The sequence below is a fragment of the Halichoerus grypus genome, chromosome 15 (assembly GCF_964656455.1).
Source record: "Halichoerus grypus chromosome 15, mHalGry1.hap1.1, whole genome shotgun sequence".
In the NCBI taxonomy this organism is placed as follows: Eukaryota; Metazoa; Chordata; class Mammalia; order Carnivora; family Phocidae; genus Halichoerus; species Halichoerus grypus.
Genome location: NC_135726.1, coordinates 11,881,635 through 11,905,955, shown reverse-complemented (window position 1 = coordinate 11,905,955; position 24,321 = coordinate 11,881,635). Strand labels below are relative to the sequence as shown.

The 24,321-nt window shown below is 54.2% G+C and overlaps 2 protein-coding genes and 1 long non-coding RNA gene across 6 annotated transcripts in view; 1 reads left to right on the top strand and 2 right to left on the bottom strand.

Annotated features, from left to right (window-relative positions):
* Positions 1–11,371, top strand: part of ZNRF1 (zinc and ring finger 1) — a 94,609-nt gene extending 83,238 nt beyond the window's left edge. Inside the window, exons 3-5 of one of the 3 annotated variants that reach the window (XM_036088086.2) lie at positions 7,671–7,776; positions 8,999–9,090; positions 10,364–11,371. In XM_036088086.2, the coding sequence (XP_035943979.1) occupies positions 7,671–7,776; positions 8,999–9,056 (164 nt within the window). In that variant the 3' untranslated portion in view covers positions 9,057–9,090; positions 10,364–11,371. Of the gene's footprint in view, positions 1–7,670; positions 7,777–8,998; positions 9,091–10,068 lie in introns of all 3 variants that reach the window. The other 2 variants (XM_036088089.2, XM_036088088.2) reach the window with 2 other exon arrangements.
* LOC144380264 (uncharacterized) lies at positions 4,756–8,244 on the bottom strand. Its single transcript, XR_013444274.1, has 2 exons — positions 8,032–8,244; positions 4,756–7,841 (listed from the first exon to the last, which is right to left on the bottom strand). It is a non-coding gene; the product is annotated as an uncharacterized LOC144380264 (long non-coding RNA).
* A 1,877-nt stretch (positions 11,372–13,248) lies between the features above and the next one.
* Positions 13,249–18,727, bottom strand: LDHD (lactate dehydrogenase D). 2 transcript variants are annotated; one of them, XM_036088084.2, is made up of 11 exons: positions 18,610–18,727; positions 17,759–17,871; positions 17,388–17,529; positions 17,032–17,173; positions 16,747–16,906; positions 16,282–16,481; positions 16,061–16,189; positions 15,851–15,978; positions 15,204–15,294; positions 15,005–15,116; positions 13,249–14,930 (listed from the first exon to the last, which is right to left on the bottom strand). In XM_036088084.2, exons 1-11 carry the CDS (start codon positions 18,682–18,684, stop codon positions 14,765–14,767), a joined length of 1,458 nt encoding a protein of 485 aa, XP_035943977.2. In that variant the 5' UTR covers positions 18,685–18,727; the 3' UTR covers positions 13,249–14,764. The 2 variants fall into 2 exon arrangements, with proteins under 2 accessions (XP_035943977.2, XP_035943978.2); XM_036088085.2 differs by having other exon boundaries at positions 13,249–14,358.
* Between the last annotated feature and the right edge of the window lie 5,594 nt (positions 18,728–24,321).

Sequence of the window (24,321 nt, the reverse complement as noted above, 5' to 3'; positions counted from 1 at the left end):
GGTGAGGGCCTGTACGTGCCGGGTGCTGCCCGGAGCTCTCCTCCGTGCCCACAGCCACAGGGCAGGGCCTCCTCTGCCCGTCCCCTTCACTTCCACGGGAGAGCCAGCGTGGCCGCCCACAGAAGTCACACTCAGAGTCAGAGTCCCCTTAGAGGAAGAGAAAGTTGGCCAACCAGCCTGAGACAGAACTGCAGCTTCTCCCATTCTGGCCCCATTTTCCCCTCCTCCTCTCATTGAAAGCCACCTCTTCAGGGTATGTGTGTGTGTGTGTGTGTTTGTAAACTAGAGGCTTTAAACTCAAGGTCATCTTTTGCAAAAGCCAGTCCTTCCCGGCAGAGGCAAGGGAGAGGCATGTTGCAGCCGGTCTTGTTGGTGGGATTTGACTTAAGGCCATGAAGATGCTTCAGAAATGATGGCTGGCCTCTCTCTCTGGACACTTACGCCTTCATGGCTGGGCTCCCAGGAGCCAGGCTCTGTGTTCACTGAAGACGTCTGACCCTTCCAGATAAGAGAAGGCGTTTGCCACCTGGGGTGTATATGTGGAGTGGAAGTCTCCAGAGCTGGTCTAGGGCCTGTTCTAATTCACGGAAAGGACAGGGCTTTCAGGGGCCATAGGCCCCCCAAGTCAGGACCTCTGGGTGTTTTTTTGGTTTTGCCAATAACATACTTTACTCATGATTCCTCATCATCCCATCCTCCCCACCTTCACTTTATCTTTTCTATGTAAAAGAAATGTGAGGAGACTTAAAGAATCTGTAAAGTGTGGAGCTCCCAGAATCTTCTGGAAAGTGGGCAAGATGGGTCTTTCTTAGTGGATAGAGAGCGAAGTGCTATTTTCTTATGAAGATTCACCAGAACTCGTGGTCACTCCCCTGGAGATTTCTCATCTACACACACATATACACACATTTTCTGTAATTGCTGGCGCTAATTGGGGAAATTTCTAGAAAATTTACAGTGGTTATATAAGATGAAATTTAGTTAACCGCCAAAGGAAAAAAAGTAGAAACCTCCTAAATGAGGCAGATAGAAAGTAGTATTTTTCTTATTATGAGGGTTGGCCTGAGCTGTGGGTTGGAAAGCCTCCAGTAGCGGCCTGCCAGATTTAAAAAAAAAAAAAAACCAACTTAGGAAAGGCAAGACTAGTTTAACTGGTCCACCCAGTGCTCAAGAGAAATGTGAAGAGCAGGAACTGGAACTCCCAAGGCAAGCACCTGGCTCGCAAGGCTTGTGAGTAGCCACCCCAGGCTGAGGGTGCAGGGAGGGTGCTTGACCCCAGAGCACTGAATGTTCCATCCTTCCTTCTCCTCCACAGCGGCTCTGAACTCAGGACCCCTAGGAGATGAGGGAGGAGTTGGTGGGTCCCACTTTTGTGGGTAAATGCAGTGAGCTTGAATGGGCCTTTAGTTTCTCTCCCTTTCCAACATCTGTTTGTAGTTCTGAGACCAGAGAGCTCGCCCTCAAGAATATGCAGTCCAGTTTTGACCTTCACATTGCTCAGCCTGCAGAATGAGCCTTGAGATGGGCTGGAGGACCTGATTTTGTTGTGAACAGAAGAGAGTCCTAATACCGTGGCGGGGCATGATAGATGGCCAGCTGTCCATGGAAAGTTTAGGGGGCCTTGATTCCAAGACCAGCCAGGGGTCCGTGTTCCCGGTAGATTCTGGAGTGTTTTGGGTTTCTTTGCCAGCAGTATTGAGGAGAACTTGGTGGCTATCAAAACGGCTTCAGGAGATGCTCAGCTCTCTTCTGGAGTCCTGACCCATGCCCTGCTTCTTAGGTCCTAACAACCTTCTCTCCTCCTCTCTGCCTAAAGTCATTGCCCCCAACTTCAGGGCTCTGAAAATGCTGCATGTCACACAAAGTTTCTTTAAAGGAAAGGGAATCTGACCCCCCCCCCCCCCCCGAAAAGCAGGAATACCTCCGCTAGTTTACCCGGAGCCAGCAGACTTGTGTAAATGGTACCTATTTGGCCTGCATTCCTGCTGAGACCCTGTGGTTGGGACGGACCTGCCTTTTCTTAAGCCTGGAGGAACCACGTCCTGGCCGAGGAGTGTGCCCAACCCAGTGGGGCCCTGCCAGGGGCTATTGTTAGATGCTATAGCAGTGCCAGACTCAGAGGTGTCTGCCCTGGGACCCCTCCTCCAGGAGGGAGGGCTGGAGGGAGCTCCGGCGGCTGCTGACCAGAGGGCTGCAGCGTGAGTGAGGAGTCAGCGGGCAGGAGACCCACAGAGGCTGGCCACAGCGGGGACACCAGAATCAGGTGGCTACAAGAGAAGGGACTGAGTGGTGTCGCCGTGGGGAGCCTCAGTAAAGATGAAGCCCTCCAGGCCTGAACTTTATTGGCTGACCCCTCTGGGCTTCCGTCATTGCAGCCAACCCGCCAAAACAATTGGAACACGCCCCACAATCTGGGGTGTTGGGCAGGGGATGCCACCGCTGGTAGGGGAAGTCTCTGCGCTCCGTTACCCCTGCTCCTGGAGATTTCCCAAGAAGGGAGCTGGTGAGACCTGGCGTTGATGGCACGCCCCTCCTGAACCCCCAGGAGACGGCCCGGCAGCTCTGCATCTGCTGAGGAGGCTGCAGGACCAGGTTCTACTGCCCCAGAGTCGGCAATGAGGCCAGGAGGTGGGGCCGGGATCTGTGTCATTTGCTTGGGGTTCTCCCTCCGGCTCCTGCCTTCCTTCCCACCAGGGCCTCGACTGCCGTTGGGCACCAGGGGCAATGCATTATGTCTGGTCCTGCTCTCAGCTGCCGGCTCCGAGCTGCACCAACTTCAGCCTTCCCCCCAGGGTGCTGGTGTCGGCAGAAATGGATCTGTAGCTGTCTGGGCCTTCCTGCCCGCTCCATGACACCAGCAGCTCTGGGGGTCCCCTGGGGAATGTGGGAGCCGGGGCTCCCCACGGGGCAGCTCAGCCTCACAGCGGCACTAGGGGGCCAGAGTGCGGCTCCCTCGGTCTAGGCTCCTGCACCCTTCTTGGGCCGCACGTGCACAGTAGTTCCACAAGAAGAGAAAGATCTGAGACTGGGATGGGTGGTGTTTTCCAGCTTTCCTCTTCCAGGGAAGAGACCCTGTCACCTGGTCCTTTAAGGAAAGGAGGTAAGGTGGCCAAGTGGAAGGACCTCGTCTTGGGAGCCATGGCCACTTACCAGCTACATGAGCTGATCCAGAGACCTCCCCTGAAAGGTCTTTCACATTCACTGAGATGTTTCTGTGACGTCCTTGTATATAGCTCGCCCCAAAAAAGTGAAGCCTCCTTTCTCTCCTCCTCCTAGATCTTTCTTTGACAAAAGCAGCTGTTAGAGTGCTCCCCCTATATCTCAGGGAGGGAGCAGAAGTATGCAGTCACCTCCCACCCCTGCCCCACCCCCGCCCCACCCCAGCATCACCCCTCCCGCTGTGGCGCCGGAGAGTTTTGCCTCTGGTTTGGCTCCCTGGTCTAGTTGGAGGGATAGGCATTGGCATCATTTAGCACCACCCCCAGCCAGACCAAACACTTCTGAACTCCCCCTTGGGCAGTGACCTTGGCTTTGCACAGGGCATCAGGAAGCTTGGGCGGGGCCAGGCCGGGTGGTGGTGGTGGTTAGGAGCCAGTAAGAAAAAGGCAGAAAGCACAGCTTTGTTTCTGTGTTCTCCTCAACCGGCATCGGTTAAGGCCCCCTCCCATGGGTACCTGGGGATACCAAGGGACATTTGTGTCCATCTACCAGGTGGCCTCAATTTGTGCCAGGCCCAGGGTCGCCGACAGCGGGCAGCAGCCTCCTGCAGGACGAGTATGGAAATGCCTTGGAAATCCCACAGGAACCAGTTGGTAGCCGGGCATCAGTTTCAGCCATTTCCACCCGCCTGCTGAGCTCCCAGGGACATCTGGGGGCTGCTGATTGCAGAGCTCCAGGGATTGGGACAGGAAGTTTTACTCAGCCCACTCAGGCCTGGGGCCGGATCTGTGTAGCTCCCGCTTTCCGCTCTGGGAAGAATGCCGCTCCCTGGGCACCGCGCTGGGTGTGGATACCGCTGGCCTCCCCACACTGTCAGGTTCCCAGCCCCTCGCTCCTCCCTATCCTCGCCACTCCAGGCCCCAGGGAAATGTGCTCCCCAGCCGGGTGGGGCAGCCCGCAGTTTCTTGCCGCCCAGGCTGCAGCCCCAGGCTGCCTGGTGAGGCACGTGCTTCGCGAAGTGTTGTGTGCTGGTAATTGATTGTTCGGAAGAAAATGCATCTGACCTTCTTGTGCTCAAGCCTGAGTCCTTGGTTAAAAAAAGGAACAGGAAGCTGTTTGGGACCCAGGGAATTCTAACCTGCCCCTCAGCCTCCCTGCTGGGGTGCCAGTCAGTGGGGGAGGGGGGAATGCAGGGGACACTGACTTGGATCTGTAACCTTACTGCACTGCAAGGATAGGAGCTCATCCGTAAGTGTGGGGAGGGGTCCATGAACAGGAGCCAGGGCCCAAACTCACTTTACCAATGAGATGCCTGAGGCAGAGAGGGCAGAAGTCATCGCCCAGGAATGTCTACAGGATGGCTCTGCCTTCTCAAAGCCAGACCGGTTTTCTCCTCCCATCTTTTTTGGGGATCTTTCCTCCAGGGTTTTATTATGAAAGCGTCAGACATACAGCAAAGTTTGAGTGTTTTACCGTGAGCACCCAAATCCCCACCATCCAGAGTCTGCGTTTTCCTGCACCTGCTCAGTCACACAGCTCTGTCCACCAAATCCACCTATCGATGCATTTCAGAGCCACATGAAAACACCAGTACACTTCCTTCTTGGGGTTTTTAATTCTAAAGGTAATGCACGGGCAAATAAATTTAAAAATACATAAAAACATTTTGCTTCTAGTCCTCCTTTCCTCCACCATTGAAGTGTAGATCCTCCCAGATGTTTTCTGTGCTTACATGAACATACAGATGCACACATACATTTCAATATGGAGGGCATCCGGTGCTTTAGGAAATGGCATCGCGCCCTTTTACGGATCCACCACGTGCCACATTTGGAGTCTGAGGTGACACTCCAAGGGCAGACTGATGGCGTGCCATCTGCTTTTTCTGTTCTTGTCACCTTTCGGGTGGGCCTGTGGGTTAGCCTGATGGCAGGAAATGACCCCAGGTGGTTGCGGTCAGGCAGCTGAGAGTGACTTCTGTGCACAGGGACGTCAGTCCTGAATTGGTCCTATCTTAGGCTTTTTCCTCAGGGTTCATGGTGGGGAGCTTTGAGGCACTTTGGCCCTCTAGGCCATGAAGAATCCTCGTTTTTCTGGGCCCCAGATGTTTCCCTTCCCACCAGAGTAATCAGAGAGCACCCAGAAACAGCAAGGGAGGGGGCACCATGTGAAGGGTTCCAGGCCCTGCACTACCACTCGCAAACCCCCAACTTAGGCAAGGTGCTTGACTTCTCTGGCTTCAGTATCCTCCTTGGCAAAATGGGACCAGCACATATGCCCCGTCGCTCATGAAGTTGTGAGGCTCGGTTGAACACACACACAATCCAGTAGGCATCACTGGCAGTGCTCGAGGACAAGTGAGGGACTGATCCTGCTTCCAGCTCGCCTTTCTTCACATCCATAACTCCACCCTCTTGGTATTTCTCCTGTGGTTTGGGAACTTCTGAGTAACCTTGGCTTCCTTCACCCCTTGCACTTGCCTTTCAGATGTTAGAGTTAACCTTGTGTTCTGTCTTTTGCCCTCTTGGATTTCAGTGAATCTCTATCCCACATCTACACCCATCACCCTCGTCTCTCTTCTCAACCCCAGATCCAGACTCCAGTGGACTCCTGGAAGTTTCCATTAGCGTGTCCCAGTGGAGACGCCTGGTCAGCACCTCCCACCCAACTCTGAACTCACTTCTGCCTGTCCTCCTCTTCCCGGGTCCCCTATCCTAGTGACGAGTACTGCCGCTTGCCCAGCTGCCCTGGTCAGCGCGTGCCATCCCTCCCTCCTTGCCCTCATGGCTAGTGCAGGCCCTGAGTCCTTCCCTCCAGCGCTGCTGGATCGGCGTCCAGAGCGAGCTTCCCGTCTCTGAGCTCTGCCAGCCCATTCTGCGGTAGTCAGCAGAGACCAGCTGCGATCGGGATGCACCTCCAGAGCCTCGCAGTGAACCAGATGAAGCCCGGGCACCACAGCAGAACACGAGTTCGTCCTGGGGGTGTCGGTCTCACCCCCCTGCCCCACTGTGGCCCCACGGCTCTCTGCACGCGCCATAGCAAACTTCCTGCTGTTCCCAGTGCACAGATACTGTTCCCTTTGCCTGAAATGTCCTTCCCTGAACAGTCCCCACCCTGACAGGGCATCAGCCATACCCTCATACCTGGACTTGTATGCATCATAAGGCTTCCTAGAAATTGGTGTGCTGTTCATTTCCGTTTTCTTGTCCGCCTTCCCTGTGAGACTATGACTTCAATCCTGAGACCGTGGCTTCTTTACGGAGTTGCCAGCACCAGAATGTTATAGAAATTTAATAAGGGGCTGCTTCCCCAACCACGGTGCTCCGCCTATTTTTCTCAGGCTTTTCCGGCTGTGGCTGTGCAAGGGGCCTGTGGTGTACAGTAGCTTCCTTCCATTCCTTTTTTTGTGGGGGACCTTTTTTTTCTTCTTTTTTAAATTGAGTCATAGTAGCATTTAGGATCTTCCCAATGCTGTGTTACCACCATCTCTGTCTAGTTAAAATTTTCAAAAGAAAACCCCCCATGACTGTACTTTTATCTAAAATAGAGTCCATCGCAAAGAGCCAGAGGGTAGAATGGTGGTCACCAGGGGCCGAGGGGATGGGGAAATGGGGAGTTGCCATTCGAGGGGTGTAGAGTTTCAGTCATGCCAGAAGAGTAAGTTCTGGAGACCTGGCGCCCAGCGTTCTGCCTGCAGCTGGTGATACTGTTCTGCACACTTAAAAATCTGTCAAGAGGGTGGATCTCCTAAGTGTTCTTACCACCGGAAAAGGGGAAGAAGAAAACCCCTTACCCATAAAACAGTCCTCCCCCCCCCCCCCCCCCGCCCATCCCTCCTGCCCCCAGCCCCGGGCCTACTTCTTGTCCAGATTGGCCTATGCTGTGCATTTCACAGAAAGGAGTCGTCGGATAGGTGACTTTTTGTGTCTGGCTTCCTTCACTTCGCCTGATGTTCTCCAGGTCCATCCACACTGCAGCCCCGCATCGGCGCTCCGCCCCTTTCCCACGGCTGAGTGACACTCCGTTGTAGGGAGAGATCCCGTTTGTTAATCCAGTTCTCGGCTGGGGGCACCGGGGGTGTTCCCACCTGTTGGCTATTGCGCACATGCTCGCCCGAGCAGCCGCTGGAGTTCCGGCCTCGCGCCCCATCACCGTGCTTTGCCAAACCAGAACTCCGTGCACCTGGGCCGCGTGTATGATTTGGGGACGGTCTGCTCAGGGAGGCAGCTGGCCTCTGCTACAGGCCTGTCCCCTCCCGAGCCCATTTCACCCTCCATCCCCTGGCCGCTTCTTTGGTAATTCATCCCACTCTGTCTTCAGATAATTGATGTGCGGTGTGCATGTCTTGTCTCAGGTCAGGGTACCCTTGGTCTCCTGTGTCGCCCACACAGCCTTGCCCACTTCAGGTGACCCAGGCAGTCCCAACCAAGTTCCTAGACCTGTGCCGGCTTTGTGCCACCTGTCTGCTGGTGACTGACGCTCTCCCACTCTCCTCCGTGCCCCCTTTGCAGATGACGTGCTGACGAAAGACGCGGGTGAGTGTGTGATCTGCCTGGAGGAGTTGCTTCAGGGGGACACGATAGCCAGGCTGCCCTGCCTGTGCATTTATCACAAAAGGTACGGAAGGGCCACCAGGGCCAGGGCATCCCCATCTGAGATCCCAGAGGGTTCCTTCCCTGCAGCTGGGGGAGAGAAGGGGGGACCCTCATCACTAGCCATTCGGTCCCCACTGGTTGTGGGATGACCTGTCCTCCCGCCGAGGGCTCTAAGTGGGGTGGAGGCAGAGCAGGTCTCTGGTTTGGCAGCCTGGATGGCGAGGGCTGACAGGGAGACCTGTGGAGCCCCACAGGTTGGACGCACTTAGGATCCCACCTGAAGGTCGGTTCTGCATCCATCTCCTTGAGCCTTTTCCTCCACGGGCCCCTCTGTGTGGCCACGGCGCTAAAAGCTGCTGGAATTAACAGGGCTGAGAGTCGTCCTCGGGCTCCAGTACGAGCCTCGCTCTTGTTTCCAGCTAGAAAGAAGACACCTCCTTACCCAAGATGGGAGGACACTCTGTGCGCCATCTGCTCTTGGCTCCTTGAGTCCCAGAGCTGCTTCTGACACACAGGCTTTTTCACAGCCTGCCGCACAGGGCTACTGGCCATGAGGTGGTTGTGGTGCCTGGCACACAGATGTGGCTGGTGCCCGAGAGGCTCGAGGTCGGCCCCAGGGGAGGGGGCCTTGGCCTGGGCCCAGCACACAGTGCTCCAGTGTCCCAGGGAGGCACCACTCAGAACCAGAAGATGGAAATGTTTGGCTCTGGGGGGGAATTATGCAAATTATCTACCTGGTTCCTGTGTTTGAAGATACCCAGATGTTGGCTTCCAAATCAGAAAGCTGTCTTGGGGCAATCTCTGTTCCCTGTCTGGTTCAGATGGTCCTTTCTACAAACACTGGAGACCAGGGTTTCACTGTCAGCCTCCTGTCCGGCCCTCCCCAGCAACGTCGCTAAGCCAGAGGGCTGGCCCTCCCCTTCCACCTTCTCCAGGAAAGGCTCCATGCCGACCACAACCCCCCAAGCCACATAGAGGGCCATACTCCCCACTTCCTGCAGCGCCCAGATCCACCCAATCCTATACCCACCATGCTGGGCTGATGCCTCAGGCTGAGCTGAGATCAGTCTTGGTGTTCTCCCTTCTTCCTGCTTCAAAAAGTGGGTGTCTGGTGTTTTCCCCTGAGGTCCTCATGAGCGAGATTTAGCAAACCTCTGCTCAGAAGCCTGACCCTTGGAGAATGCCCCCTAAGGAACAGCCTGGTCAGCGGTAACCTGTCTCCCCTTGCCACCTCCCTGCCTCAGTTGCATAGATTCGTGGTTTGAAGTGAACAGATCTTGTCCAGAACATCCCGCAGACTGACCCTGCTGGGCTCGCTTGCTGACTCCTCTCAAAGGTGAGCCCATGGTTGGGGATGCTCCGGGCTCAAGGCCTGGGGTCAAGTCACTCTGGGGCCTGGAGGGTAGGGAACTCAGTTGCCCTTGCACACCACACCAAGAGGGGAGCATCTTATTAGTTAGTGATTCTATGGGGGGCGGGGGGGCAGGGGCTGATATGATTCTCCGGGAAGGATAGGAAATATGAACTCACAAGGTAATGAAGGAGAACCTGCTCAGTAGAATTAGATTCGTTGGGAAAAGACCAGTGTATTCCAGACATCTAAAGTGAGTCTCCCTGAAGAAGGTTCAGAAAGATCCCGTGGAATGTGCCGGCTGGGAGAAGCAGCAGCGTGAGCTCTAGGACCAGACCCTGGGTTTGCGCCCCGCTCCGCCTTGTGCTTGAGGGGTGGCGAGGGCGAGTCCTGTCTCTCAGGGTCTCTGCTTCTTTGGGGCCAGGGGGATAACCTCACTCCCTGTCCCCATATGGACATCCCACTTATTAAACACGACAGCCTGGGGGACGGTACGCTGTCCTCTGCGGTGCTCACCCGTGATCATGTCACTGCTGATTCTTCCCGCCTGTAGGCCACCTGCCTCTCACGCTCACACACACACACACACACACACACACACACACACACACACACACTCACACAGCCCACTTGCAGACGAATCTCTGCAGCAGGCCGGCACAGCCTTCCCCACCAGATGTGCACAGGTGGTCCCTCTCTAGCCATGCAGCCTGACTCCCCATCTCTCCCCCAGGGCACCTTGCTCCTCTGCTGACCATCCTATCCTGTCCCCCGTCCTACCTGTCCCTGCGAGTTCTGGTCCGGCACTTTCTTTTTTCTGGCAAACGAACAAAACCCGCCAGAGAAACCAAAACCCTGACTCCACCTCATCTCACATCCAAAGGTTTTGGGGCCTCTTTTCTTTTCTCTCTTGCTCTCGCTCTCTTGTTTTTGTTTGTTTTGTTTTCCTTTGTTCTTCATTAGGTTTATTTTATTTATTCCAAGTAAACTCCCAGAACAGCTGATGATGTCAGACAAATCAGGGACATTTGCTCTTTTTACCTTCCCCTCAAAAACTGAGGACACGGGGAGAAGAAAAAGCAAGGGTGAGAGTGAGGCAGAGGGACTGGGCCGGCGCCGGAGCAGGAGTCCCAACCCCGGCGGGACGTTTGGCTTCAGGCCCCAGAGCGGAACCACAGACGCCCGGCCAGCCTCGGCGGGATGCATGCGGCCGGCCTCGGCCGCCAGAGCGCGACTTAACGTGTTCCGGTCCACACAGGGACAGCCAGCCCCCGTTCCTGAGAGGAGGCATCGGACACGGGCAGAGCTGAGCTGGGGACACCAGTGGGAACAGGGCACCCCTTCTGCACTGACTTCCAGAGAATGGTTCTCCCTTTCTCCCTGAGGACACCAAATTGGATGAGAGCGAGTTTGAGAGAAGAATCAACTGCTATCCTTCCCCTCACCCCTCATCCCAGGAGGGAAAGGGCATTTTCTTTTACACCTTTGAAAGGCGTTGTGGGTCTGTCTAAAGTGTTTACAAAAAAAAAAAAAAAAAATTATAAAAAAAAAGTCTAGTGTCGACTGGTGTTTTCCCTCGTGATGTTTACGGATTGCTGTCAGCCGCCCGGCTAGAACCCCCTCAGTGACAGAGACGCATGGGGCCGCGCACGGTCTCCGGTGCCCAGCGCCCCCGTCGGCCCTCTGTCACCAACCACTCTGCCTTGGGTGGTGGCTTTTGTTTTTGTTTTTGTTTTTTGGGGGGTTGTGGTTGTTTGTTTGTTTCCTCCATTATTCTGGCTTGGTTTTGCACTTTTCTCCCCTTGGGACCCTGATATGTAACTTCATTGCCAAAAAAACAACCCATCAAGGATCTTCTCCTCTCCATTCCCTTTTCCTCTCCCTCCTTCGCTCCTGGTTCTGGTCAGTTCAGAGGATTTAACAATCACAAGTGTCCTGCAAAAATGCCTGAACATTTTTCTTAGACCCTTGTGGATTTTTTTTTTTTCCAGAAAACTTAAACAGACAAAAGACTTATTAAAGGAATATGTACAGTTATCCCTGTTTTCAGGCACTCTGTTTGAGAACATTTTAGCCATTGATGTTCACACGTGGCATCAGCCCATGCAAGATAGGTTTCTGTATTTATATATTAAAATACAAAAAAAAAAACCTTATAAAATGTTTTAAAAAATGTTCAAAGCTTGGGGGAAAAGCTTTCTTCATTAGTCAAGGTGTTTTGATATGGTATTAAAATGTCTAATAAAAGATGCACTGTGTGACTTTATTTTAATGAGGTATTATTAAACAGTCAAGAAGTGGGGCTTGAAGGCCTATCCCCCACTCCCTCACCTACCTCCTTAGCCTTCCTCCAGGCTGCTACTTGGCACTACGGGAGTGTGGAGTGGTCCTCAGAGCAGTCATGCCTGGGCAGAGTGAACCTGGCAGGTCAGACCCGAGTCCTTCAGGGTTCCTGGCCCTCCCAAGCATCATGGAGTCCATCTGCCATCACCTGTGGAGTGCTTGTGACAGAACTCTTCAGGAAAGATCTGCGGGGGCAAAAGATCTTGCGGCCAGTGGAGGCTGCAAGGCTGTGGATTCTTCCAGGTATCGGCCCAGTCCCCGCCTTCATCCTCAGCTCCCTATCCCACGTCCCGTCCTGCCCTGCCTGTTGCTCAGTCTGCATCTCGGTGCTGACTCATGGGCATGCTTCATTGAGGCCCAGAAAGAGGCCCTGCTTTGGGGCTGAGCCAGCTCAGAGCCCTTGAACTAGAAGCAGCCACTCCGGGCTCACAAGAGTTGGCACACCTCAAGCTGGGCGGGAAGCTCAGAGCAGGGGGTAGGGACGCATGCCCGGCCTGTCCCCGCGCCAGAGGGGCTCCTGGAGCGGCATTCCAGAGCCTCCCGCAGAACCTGCGGAGGAAGGCTCTGGAGGGAGATGCCTCCAAGCTTCTGTGCCCACACCCCTCCCCAGGCCTCTCGAGTGCCCTTGCCTCTGTGGGCTCTGCCTCCCCAGGCCCTGTCTCTGCAGTCCTCTAGTGTCATGCGCCTCCCGAAGCACCCACTCTGCAAGGGCAGTGCAGGCCAGTGGGCAGGTGTGAACCAAGGCGCAGGCACGCTCAGCATGTCCAGAGAAATGCTAAAGAAGAATTTGGGTCTGAGCCTGGGCCTTAGTGTCAGACCCCTGCCCCGGGATGGGGGAGCCCCCCCCCCCGGGGGGACCAATCATCCCCAGGGTGGCAAGAGCATGAGCTCTAAACTGTCTGCATGTGAGCTCCTCTGTTGGGCAGAATGATCCTGGGGAGACGACTTTGCTCTTCTGAACTTCAGATTCAATTGCATGTGAGTGGGGGGACAGAGTCGCACAGCTCAGAGGTCACCGTGAGGGTCAGAGAATCTGCCCGGAAGCCTCTGGCACATGCACAGCCGGCTCCCTGGTAGTTCTGTCACCGCAAAGAGCACTGTTCTATTCACAGCACCTCCTGCTTCTGCCTGGCAACTGTGTCTCCCTGTTCTAAATTTAATTCCTCTAGCAAAGCTGGCCCTGGAGATCTCCTTGCCTGACCCCTGGGCCTGCAGGCGAAGGCTTCTGTGACCACCTTGGTGGCTTAGGCCATGCGGCCTTGGCAGGACCCTGGGTGAGCCAAGTGGTCATGACCCGGTGGGGCAGGCTGGAGCCCACGCCGGGCTGGTCCCTGTCCCCACTCCCAGCGACTTGCACTCCCACCCAGCGCATGGCAGCCCTCTGCTGGCTGTGGTGTTCTCCGAATACCCCGGGTTGCCACCAGTCCTCTGGTGGGGGTGGGACAGGCTGGTGCAGGCTCCCCAGGTGGGACTGGTCGGTCATTCATGCTCCATCCAGGCAGCTCTCCCAAGCTCTGTCTTTCCAGGAGGGGAGGGAACCGGCAGGAACTGTGAGGGGGCTTCTGCCCCCTCCCTCCACTAAGAGCCCAGCACGCTTTGGGGGGCTTCCTGGGCAGAAGCACCTCACTAAGACCGTTCATCTAGCAGCCATTTAACAGTGTTGAGGTTTTTAGAAGGTCCTTATGCTTAGGAGATAGATGCTGAATTCTGTAGGTAAATGGTGTCAAGAAATGTGTAACTCAATTCCAGATGGTTCCCCAGAAAGTACACACACAAAGCAAATAAGGCAAAAATAGTCACTTGAGTCTTCAGGGGCTGGTATTTCAGTGAACAGTGTGCTTGTTCTTTCAGCTCATCAAAGAAGAGCCGTCCCCAGTAAGGGGAGAAACCTCCATTGCAGACTTCTCCCCTGAGCTCAGGGGCGAGGCAGTCGGGTGGAGGTGGGGGGTGCGGCCAGGGAGCCGTATGTCCAGACACGCGCGGCTGATGCTTAGATTGTTCGTGGAGCGGGGTCGCTTGGGGAAAGCCGGTGAGGCTTGCCCCCACACCACCCCTTGGCCCAGCAACTGCTCGTGGCCCCGGGGTAGAAACGTCACAGAGGAGCAAACTGGGCTGAGTCCAGCGTTAAGAGTGGCTTCCAAGAACCAAGTTGGGCTGAGGAGTCCCAGAAGGGCAGCCTCTGCGCAGGGCCTGGACAGCTGATGGGGAGAGGAGGGGCGGGGTCCAAGGGATGGAGGCAGGGAAGGAGCTCAACGGTGGCTTGTGGGGGTAAGGGGAGATGGGAGGGTCCAACTGGCCTCCCTGCTTTGCTCACCCAGCACCTTTGCTCAGGGGCCAAGGGAGATGGGCCCGCATGATGGGCTCCTGGGGCGGAGTTTAGAGACTGGCTTCCAGGACACCAAGCCTCCCCCACCCCAACCTTGGGGAAGTAGGGAGGGGGACCCAGGGCAGGGAGCTGTAGGCCCTGGACAGAGGTGAGTCCTGGGTGCTGCTGCCCAGCGCGGATGCTCTGGTGTGGGGCGCCCTCTCGTGGGCTTGGGAATAACTGACAAGTTCACGGACCAAGCGGTCTGGCCAGGGATCCTAAAGCCCGGGGAGGCCCAGGGGAGGGCAGATCCTGACTTGGAGGGGAAAAGCTAGTAATCTGATACATCACAGCATGGAGCAGTATAATACAAGGAGAAAAATTTCACTTCCATTTCCACTGATTGGCAACAGCCACTTGGAGAACATGTTCAGAATGTTCTTAGGCCCAGTCCAGGCTAAGGTGGGTGGTCTGTCGTGAGGGATGTCGGCCATGGGCCATGGATGTCATCCTCAGGCACTGGTCTTCTCACCAGCAGCAGATGGGACAGGGACCTGGGTCCCTGGAAGTGATTTTCAGTAGCCTAAGCACCATCCCCTCCCAGGCTGCAGTAAGTCAGAGGACAGGCAGGGGAGAAGGGACGAGGGACAAGGACAAAGTTCAGAGAACCTGAAGGAGGTAGGGAGGGCAGGCACAGGAGGCCATTCACAGGCACTGTCTGCTCATCTCCAGACTGCTGCAAATGGGGTTCTGGTTTATTTCAGGGGTCCAAGGACACCTACACCAGGAAAGCATGTTCCTGTCACCAGACAAGTGGAGTAAGGCTAAGAGAGCTCAGTCCCTGAGGCCTTGCCCCTGGCCCCCGGCAGCAGGGAGGCCCTGACCAAGGGAAGGCAGGCAAGGACCCCTGCAGGTCTGGGCCAAGACAGAACTGTTCTGTGACAAGAAGGAAGGTTCCAGAACAGGAAGTTCCACTGTCTGGGGGCTTGTGGGCCAAGGGCTTGGAGCCCCTCACAGCACCTTGCCTGGGTTCATGAGGCCTCGGGGATCCAGCATGGCCTTCAGCTGCCGCATGATCTCTATGCCCACGGCGCCCACCTCCTCCTGTAGCAGCTGCCGCTTGCCCAGCCCAATGCCGTGTTCCCCAGTACACGTCCCGTGGAGTGCCAGTGCCCGCCTGGGAGGCAGTGAAGAGATCCTCAGCAGGGTGCTCCTCCGCCCCTCCCCACCAGCCAAGGGTTTTGCTCTTACCTGCCCAGATGTTCTCCAAAGGCCTTGACCCTGCGCAACTCCTCGGCGTCCTCTGGGTCCGCCAGCAGGATGCAGTGGAAATTGCCATCGCCCACGTGTCCAACAATGGTTCCTGGGGGCCCAGAAGACAGAGCTGCTGCCCCAGCCCAGCCCATCCCCCTTCCCTCCCGCATGGCGCTCCAGCAGTGGGCATGCCAACCTGTGAGTCCCGAGGCCTTCAGGTCCTCCTTGGTCTGCACCAGGATCTCTGGCAGCCGGGAGATGGGCACACACACGTCGGTGGAATAGCCCTAGTTGGGGGCAGGTTTGTGAGGTTCTCCCCCCTCACCCCCCGCCGCCCCGGACGTTAAGAGGTCCTTGTGGTCAAGGTTAAGAACAGGTCAGAGGAGGCTTGGCCTCACCCACAAAAACTAGCTGCTTTTCTCTAGGCCTGTTTCCCCTGGACAACTGGACAAATGGCCAGAGTGAGTGCCCTGCCCTGCCCGCGGAGGCTTCCCCAGCTCTCACCTTGCTCCCCGCCCGGCTCCGTGCAGGGCCCCGAGCGGCCCACGAGGCCGAGCCTTTGCACGTGCTGCCTGGAGCCCAGTGTCCCCTTCCTGTTGGCTGACCCCTTCCGCTTCATCATCTCTCTCCAGCCAGCCTCACAAACCCTAAGAGCACCTGCGCTGTCCCTGTGCCCAGGCGGGGCTCCCTCCCGAGGGTTTGGCAGACAACTACTCTCCCCGCTAGACAGTGTCTGAGAAACAGCTGGGTAGGGGCAATGCTGCCCACGGTGGGTCTCAGCCTACTGCTCGGGACAACAGGGTGGCGGGCTGGGGGTGCCGCCACCACCCCAGGCCAACTCACCTTGCAGCCCGGCCGCAGGGCCAGAGTGGCGTACCAGGCGTTGTGCCGCGCCGCCCAGAGCCGGCTGCGCTCCTCGGCCTCCTTGGCCCAGAAGAAGTGGGAGGCTCCGTTGTGCTGGCTGATCTCCTCTGCAAGGGGGGGGTGGGGTGTAACACGGGGCCTTACTCAGGGCCAGCCTGTGCCCCCCCACCCCACAGCACCCCAGCACACCTGCCCGCTCTATCTGCTCGGCCAGTGCCCGCTCAGATCCATGGAACTCGAGGAAGAGTGTGGGCGCCACGGAGCAGGTCAGCCGGCCGTACCTGTTGCAGGCATCCATCATGACTTCATCCAGAAACTCTGGGGCCAAGGAGAGGGCAGGTGAGGGGAGGCCGACTTCAAAGGGGGCCTCTTCCGGGGAACCCACCTGGACTGCCCAGTCCGCAGCTCACCGATGCGGGCCAGGGGCACTGCAGCCTGGAGGATGTGAACAGTGGTGTCCATGGCTGCCTGGACACTGGGAAATGCACAGGTGGCGGCCACCGTGGCCTCAGGGGCAGGGTGCAGGCGCAGGGTGGCAGCTGTGATGAGTCCTAGCGTCCCCTCAGAGCCCACAAAGAGCCCCGTGAGGTTGTAGCCAGCTGCACTCTTCCTGGACCCCGGGGACACATAAGGTAGGTGAGTGCCCAGCCATGAGATGCTGGGTTTCTGGCCGCAAGCCTGAGCCGGAAGCCCAGCTCCGTCCACCAGGCCCCTGCCAGGTGGGGGCGTCGGCCCAGCCTGCCATCACGACAGCTGTTCCTTGCACAGCCCCAACTGGCCTGGCGCAGGAAGAACTGAGTCTCAGACCGGAGCAGACTCACTGGCCTGGCCCACCAATCCGGAGGCCCCCATTTCCGTGGGGAGAGGGTGCTCACCGGAAGTGCCGGCCGGGGCCTGCGGTATGAAGCAGCCGGCCGCCAGGCAGCACCACCTCCAGGTTGAGCACGTTGTCCCGCATCGTGCCATAGCGCACAGCATTGGTGCCGGAGGCCGCCGTGGCCGCCATGCCGCAGAGCGAGGCGTCTGCGCCTGGGTCTGCAGGGCAGAGTGCGGCCTGGGGCAAGTACCCGGGGATGGAGGGGTCCCCTCGCGCCCCAGAAACAGCCCTGCCACCTGGGAGCCTTCAGGGCCCCAGGGAAGGGCCTCAAGTTCCAGCCTACCCACAGGAAACCAGAGGCCACTGTCCCGCAGGTAGGTGTTGAGAGTTTTGCGGGTGACGCCTGGCTCCACCACCACAGAGAAGTCCTCCGCATTCAGCTTCAGGATTCGGTCCATGTGGGTCAGGTTCATGCAGACACCACCCTGGCAGGAGGGGTGCCGAGGAGCTGATGGACCCGCGTCTTCCCAGAGCCAGGCCACCTTCCATAGGATCTCATCTCCAGGCTGACCTGGCAGCCGGTCCGGAGCCCGCCCCCCGCCCCCCATGGCAGGTAAGGCGGGGTGGAGGCAGCCACTAGTGTGACAAGTGGGAGGGGGCCAGAGCCCAGGCAGGGCGGGGGCGGGGGGGGCTGCCTACCTGCACGGCACAGACTCCACCCTCAAGCCCGGTGCCAGTGCCAAACGGGATGATGGGCACTCCTTGGCTGTAGCACAGGGCTGCCAGCCGGCTGACCTGTTCCACGTTCTGGGGCCACACCACGGCGCCTGGAGGTTGGCACCTAGAACCAGACCCTTAGCAGTTTCTGGGAGCATGGTACCCACTGGTCCTGCTCATTCCCAAGGAGCCCCAAGGTATCACAGGGCCTGAGGCTACACGGTGGGAGAGGGATGGGTGTGGAGGAGAGGCAGAGAAGGCCAGAGCCCCCCTAAAACGGATGGGTGGGGGAGAAGACGGCCCAGGCCTCTTACTCCCAGCCCAGGGCTCCGGTGGGGGAGGGGCCCCCACACCTGTGCATGGACTCATCGTGCCCATGCTGCTCCCGGTCGGCGGCAGCGGTCGACGTGTGCGGGCTCCCCACAACTGCCTTCAGAGCCTCCACAAAGCCTTTGCTGAGCTCGCCCTGCAGAGAAGAAACGCACTGCCAGAGTCGCTCGGAGGCACCTGGGGCCCCGGTGGCAGGTCCTGGAGTGGGGGAGGGGCTGCCGGCACCTCTGGCCTCCCCACGCCCCACTGACACCACCCCGCGGGCCAGCACCGCTAGGCCTTGCCAGTGGGCCCACTGGAAGCAAACCCACTCTACAAAGATGCCCCTTTCCGAACAGAACCATCGAGGTCAATGTTTCTCGTGGGAAAAAACACCACCTGGGTAAAGATAGGAGCCAGATTCACTCTACAAAAAGGAACATCACAGGGTTCTGTAACGTAGCCAGCCCTGCCTAAGTGGCTCGGAAGGGTTACTTATCTCTGCCCGTCCTCCAACACTGCCCCAGGCGCACCGAGAAACGCCGAGCTTGATAAAGAAGGAATGGGAATGGGAGCCTCACGGCCAGTCCACAGAGGGGCGCCGCCTCCCACATTCTTACCTCCCAGGCATTGTTTCTTAAAATGTGTCTGCACATTTGGGAGCCCCAAAGAGGGCGCCCTGGAGCCCATACGCTTTTAATTTTACACCCCATTTATAGTCCCATTTGTGGCAGCTGGGGGGGCCTCGGCCCATCTCACTCAACACCCACGCTTGGCAGAGTGAGCCCAGCGATCCTCTGCTCAAGGTCACAGGGTGCTGGTGCAGCGCAGAGCCTGGCGGAAACTTGGCATCTGGCCGCCCACCCTCCAGCGGGCTTCCCCTCCCCCCACCTACCTGCGTTCCCCTGGAGCAGTAGCCCCTCCAGGGGAACAGCCCCCAGGTCGCGGCAGCGCGGAGCAGACTGGCCATAGCTGGGTGCGCACTGAGGCGGGTGGCCAGGTGGCCGCGCCAGCCCATTGGCTGTGCAGGGGGTGGGGCTGCTTAAGGTGGCGCGGCCTTAAGGTGGCCCTGCCAGACCCTGCTGAGTCAGGCAGGGCAGCAGGCTTGTGCCAGTACTCCCAACGGAGAGGTGAGGCTTACCTAACACAAAGGGGAACAGGAGAGCAGCTTCTTTTGGGCTTAACGCTCTGCGGTGGCTTCCCTTGGTCTTTCAAACAAAGACAGGCTCCTTGCCATGGACTTAAACGCCCTGCCGGTCCCTGCTCCCCTCTCCATCAACCCCACTTCTTAACAATCTCCTCTTTGGCGTCTGAGTTCCAGTTTCCCTTTGGGTTCCTGTATCCCCTGAGCTCCAGCTCATCTCAGGGCCTTGGCGCACACCCTTTGTCTCTCTTACCCTGCAACTCTCAGCTGGTGTCACAGTTAGAGGAGACCGAGAGCAGGACTGTGAGGAGGGAAGTGCATGGAGCCAACTTCGGGGATGGGATGGAGTAGGGCAGTGAGGCAAGCCCGGAAGGCTCCCTGGAAGAGGAGAGCTAAGTGTGCGTTATAGTTCACCAGCTAAGTAAAGGAAAAGCCGGCTGTCCTTTCATCTCCACCCTCCCGCTGGGTGAATTTCAGAACCATCCTGCAGTGATGGGGCTGCCGCTCTTGAAGCTCTTCCAAGCTCCGTTTTCCTTCCACAGCAAATTTGGAGAAGCATGCTGCTAACATTACTAAGATAAAGCTATTCCCAGCTTTGTTTTTCTTCTCAATTGAATCATGAATACAAACTCCTACTTGGGTCCTTCTCCCCAGCCACGTTTGAATGAATTCACATTTCCACTCTCTGTGTGTTGCTTAACTGGCTTGTCTCAAAAAACGTCTCTTTTACAGTTGGTTAGTTCAAATCAAGATCTCGTGAAAGTCCACACAATGCATTTGGTTAACATGTCTCATAAATCTCTTTTCATCTCTAGCGGTTTCCCTCTCCCCTCACTTTTTTCCCATGCCATTTATTTGTTAAAGAAACTGGGTCTCATGGGACTCGTGGGTGGCTCAGTCGGTTAAGTTTCTGCCTTCAGTTCAGGTCATGATCCCAGGGTCCTGGGATCGAGCCCCACATCGGGCTCCTTGCTCGGCAGGGAGCCTGCTTCTCCCTCTGCCTGCAGCTCCCCCTGCTTGTGTTCTCTCTATGTCAGATAAATAAATAAAATCTTTAAAAATAAATAAATAAAAGAAACTGGATAGCTTGTTTTGCAGAATTCTCCACATTCTGTATGTGGATGATTGCATCCATGTGGTATTGTTTAATATCTTCCTCTAGTCTCTGTATTTCACGTAAATTGTTAGATCAAGATGTGGCACTGTCCAGTACAACTTTCTGTTACTTACGGAAGTGTTCTGTATCTGTGCTTCCATTAGCCACACGTAGCTAATGGTCCTGGAGGTACCTATGATCGGAGGAGAGACGCCAGGGAGAGTTTGTGGCAAACCCTAAAAGAAGAACCCCAGTATAGATCTCTAAGGTTTGGGAGCAGGGTCATGACATTTGCAACAGAGACTATACACCATTCAAAAAAGTACCGCTGGCCCACTACTAGGTCCTGGTTATCATGGTGAATGTGACCACAAGACATCAAGTGCCCACATGGCCGGAGGTGGCCATCATGAGCTGTGAACGTTCTATCAGACTCACCGAGTCATAAAGGCAGATGGGTCCAAAACAACCCAGCACTAGACAAAAGCGAAATAGACAAAATTGGGCACAAGCAGGGCCAGAGGGCAAAGTAAGCTGCACAGGTAGGTGGCTTGGATCCCCAGGTCACCCACCATTGCCTGGCCAGCACCTTTCCCTCAGCTCACACCTATATGGCCATAACAGGGAGCTCTTATTACCAGCTGATAGAAGAGGGAAGAGTTCAAGCCCGATTCATGAATGGGTTGGCTCAGTATGAGGGTGTATGCTAACAATGGACTATCACTGCACTGTAGCTCCACTTAGGGGTAACTGAAGTCCCTCCAGTCGGCAGAGCTCCAGGTCACGCACCTGATCATCCCCTTTCGTAAAAAGAAAAATGGCCCGATAGAACAATAAGTATAGGCTCATGGGCAACGGTGAATGGCTTGAAGGAGAAAGATTGGAAAATCAGGGTCCAAGAGGTTTGGAGAAGAGGCATGTAGATGGATCTCTAGGAGTAAGCACAAAGTGGGATCTCTGGAGCACGGGCATCGCATGTTAACGCCCACTAGCGAGCATCTGCCACGGAAGAGACCAAACGAAGCAAATAGCATGCTTCTGCCGGTTATCATTGGCCAATGATATCAGTGGTCAGTGAGCACTCCAGTGCTGGCACATGGTAGTAGGGATAGAGGCAAAAAATGAATCCACTAGCATGGAACCCACTCACTACGGCTGCTCTGGCTACTGCCACTGCTGGGTGTTCACCCTGCTGCAACACTGAATCCCCCACCTAGTACCATTCCTCAAGGAGACCAGCCAGCCTCTTGGTCACAAGTCAGTTGTATTGGACTTCCTCCATTCTGAAAGGGGAGCAATTTATGCGGGCTGAAATCAACACAACACATATTGTGCATCTGGGTTTGCTTCTCCTGCCTCCAAAGCCTCAGCCAGCCCTACTGTCTGAAGGTTCCCAGAGTATTTGATCCACCAACATGGTATACCACATAACATCACCTAAGACCGAACAACCCACTCTTTTTTTTTTTTTTTTTTTGGTCAGGTCAGAGGCCACTGACCTTACAAAGCAATGATGGAATGGCCTTTGGGAGGTAAAACTGAGGCGCTAGTTTGGACATGCATCTACTCAACTGTAGTGCAAGAAGAGGAAGGTATTTTTATATAACTAACAGATAAAAGGTGAGTATCAAAATGACTTCCAACTTTTTATTTTGGAATAGATTTTGGTTAGACTTCCAAAAAGATTGCAGAAATAGTACAGGGATTTCTTATATACCCTTAACTTGCTTTTCACTAGTGTTTACATTATATATAACCACAGTACAGTTGTCAAAACTAAGAACTAGTAAAATATTCATTGATATAGTTAGAGAATTGGTGCAAATTTGATTTCACCAGCTCTCCCACTAATGTCCTCTTGTTTTTGGGGGGGCGGTGGGGGAGCTGTTTGGTCCAGGATCTAATCCATCATCTCATTCTGCATTTAGTTGTCTTGGCTCCTTTGTCTCCTACAGTCTGTGACAATTCCTTAGTCTTTCCTTGTCTTTCTGACCTTGACATTTTGAGGAGTACTGGTCAGTTACTTTACTGAATGTTTTTCAGTTTGGATTGTCTGATGTTTTCTCATGAGTAGATTGAGGTCATCCGTTTTTGGCAAGAATACCACAGAAGCGATGTACCCTTCTCAACATATCGTATCTGTGGTTTAAGATGTCAATATGTCTTATTAGCAGTGACGTTTACTTTGATCACTTGGTTGAGGGCATGTCTGTGGGGTTTCTGCACTGTGAAGTTACTATTTTTCTCTTTTTAATTAACAAATATATTGGGGTAGATACTTGAAGACTGTGCCAATATCCTGTTTCCTCTCACTTTCATCCGCTATTTTTAGCATCTACTGGTGGATCTTGCCTACACTAGTTGTTTTTGTGGTATTGTTCTAATGGTGATTTTCTACTTCTCTTATTCCTTCTATATTATTTTTTTTCCTTCTATATTATTTAATTAGAATCATTCTCTAAGGAAGAGCCATCCCTTCTGCCTTATTTATTTATTTACTTATTCAATTATTTATTTATTACCAATATGAATTCATGGATATTTATTTTATTCCATAGGTTATAATCTAATACTGTTATTATTTTGTGGCTCAGTCAGTTCTCGCTTTGGCCACTTGGAGGCCTCTGTCATATGGGTTTCTCTACTCTTTAGACAAGCCCACAGCTTTTTTTGAGCACTGTCTTACTTTCTAGTACTATAAGATGCTCCAGGCTCATCTTGTCTTTCCCCTGCTCAGACCCAGTAACCAACCACTTTTCCAAGGACTTCTGGCTCCTTTTAGTGGAGAATAGTATTTAGAACTCAAGATTTGCGTGTTAGATGTGCTCCTAAACTCAACAATAAGAAAACAAAAAGTGTGATTAAAAAATGGGCAAAAGATCTGAACGGACACTTCACCAAAGAAAACATACAGATGGAAAATAAGCATATGAGAAGATGCTCAATATCACCTGTCATCACAAAATTACAAGTTAAAACAAGATGCCACTATGCACCTATTAGAATGATGAAAAATTTTAAAAAACTGACATCAAACGCTGACAAGGACACAGAGCAACAAGAATTCTCATTCACTTTTAGAAGGAATGCAAAATGGCACAGTCACTTTGGAAGACAGTTTGACAGTTTCTTACAAAGCTAAACATAGTCTTACCATATGATCTAGCAGTCATGTTCCTAAGTACTTACCCAATTGAGTTGAAAACGTATGTCTCTACAGAAGTCTGCACATGAATGTTTACAGCAGCTTTATTCATAATCTCCAAAAACCAGAAACAACCAAGATGTCCATCCAAAGGTGAATGGGTAAGCCAACCATAGTCCATTAAAACAAGGGAATACTTGTCAGCTCCAAAAAATCACAAAAAGACATGGAATCAAAAATGCATAGTGCCAAGTGAAAGAAATCAGTCTGAAAAAGCCACATGCTATATGATTCCGACCATGTGACATTCTGGAAAAGATAAAACTAGGGAGGCAATAAAAAGACCAGTGGTTGCCAGGGATTTGAGCTGCAGGGGATGAATACATGAACTACAGGGGACTTTTAGGGTGGTAAAACTATTCTGTATGATACGGTAATGGTGGATATATGACCTTATGCACTGTTCAAAACCTATAGGACTTTACAACACCAAGAGTGAACCTCACTGCAAACAAATTTTTTAAAAATCATTTAGGGGGTTGGAAGATCCCAGGAAATAATGCAGGCTATGATAAGAGAATCTAACTGTAGCTTTCTAAATGTATGAAGCAACCTCACTGAAGAGGGTGGGGGAAAGAAGAGCTGACCTAAGTAACTTTAGGAATGGAGTGTATAAGACTAAAGGCAAAAGAAAATGCCCATAAGTACTATGCTCTAGGCAGTACCACAGGGGCATGAATTAACAGTTCAGATACAACCATACATATATACTGGATTGATTGAATAAATTAATAAATGGGGAGAAGAGACAAGTTCCCCATGCAGGAGAATTCCAAATAAGTTATGTAGATACTCGACCCTAAAGATAGGGAGCATAATTTCCCACTCCAAAAATGTGGGCTGTTCATAGTGACTTCCTTCCAAAGGGTACAGTATGGAAAGGGGAAAGGAAAAGAGTCACTTTGCAGTGGAGAGATCTGACAAACACTAGTTGGCCAAGGTCAACACCAACAGTCATAAGTCGTGTTGATAGCGTGTACCGGTACTGGGTTCGAGAGTATCCTCCCAAAATTCATGTCCTTCCCAAGACCTCAGAATTTGACTCTATTTGGAAATTGGGTCATTGCAGATGTAATTAGTTAAGATGGGGTGATTCTGGAGTAGGGTTGGCCCTTAATCCAATATGATTGGTGTCCTTGTAAGAAGAGGAGAAGAGACATAG

Coding starts and splice junctions, on each gene's coding strand:
- LDHD (XM_036088084.2), bottom strand. CDS start 18,684: ATGGCCAGTCTGCTCCGCGCTGCCGCGACCTGGGGGCTGTTCCCCTGG. Junction 16,907..17,031: donor TGGCCTCTGGTTTCCTGTGG/GTAGGCTGGAAC, acceptor TCTGCCCTGCAG/ACCCAGGCGCAGACGCCTCG. Junction 16,482..16,746: donor GGCCCCGGCCGGCACTTCCG/GTGAGCACCCTC, acceptor CCCGGGGTCCAG/GAAGAGTGCAGCTGGCTACA.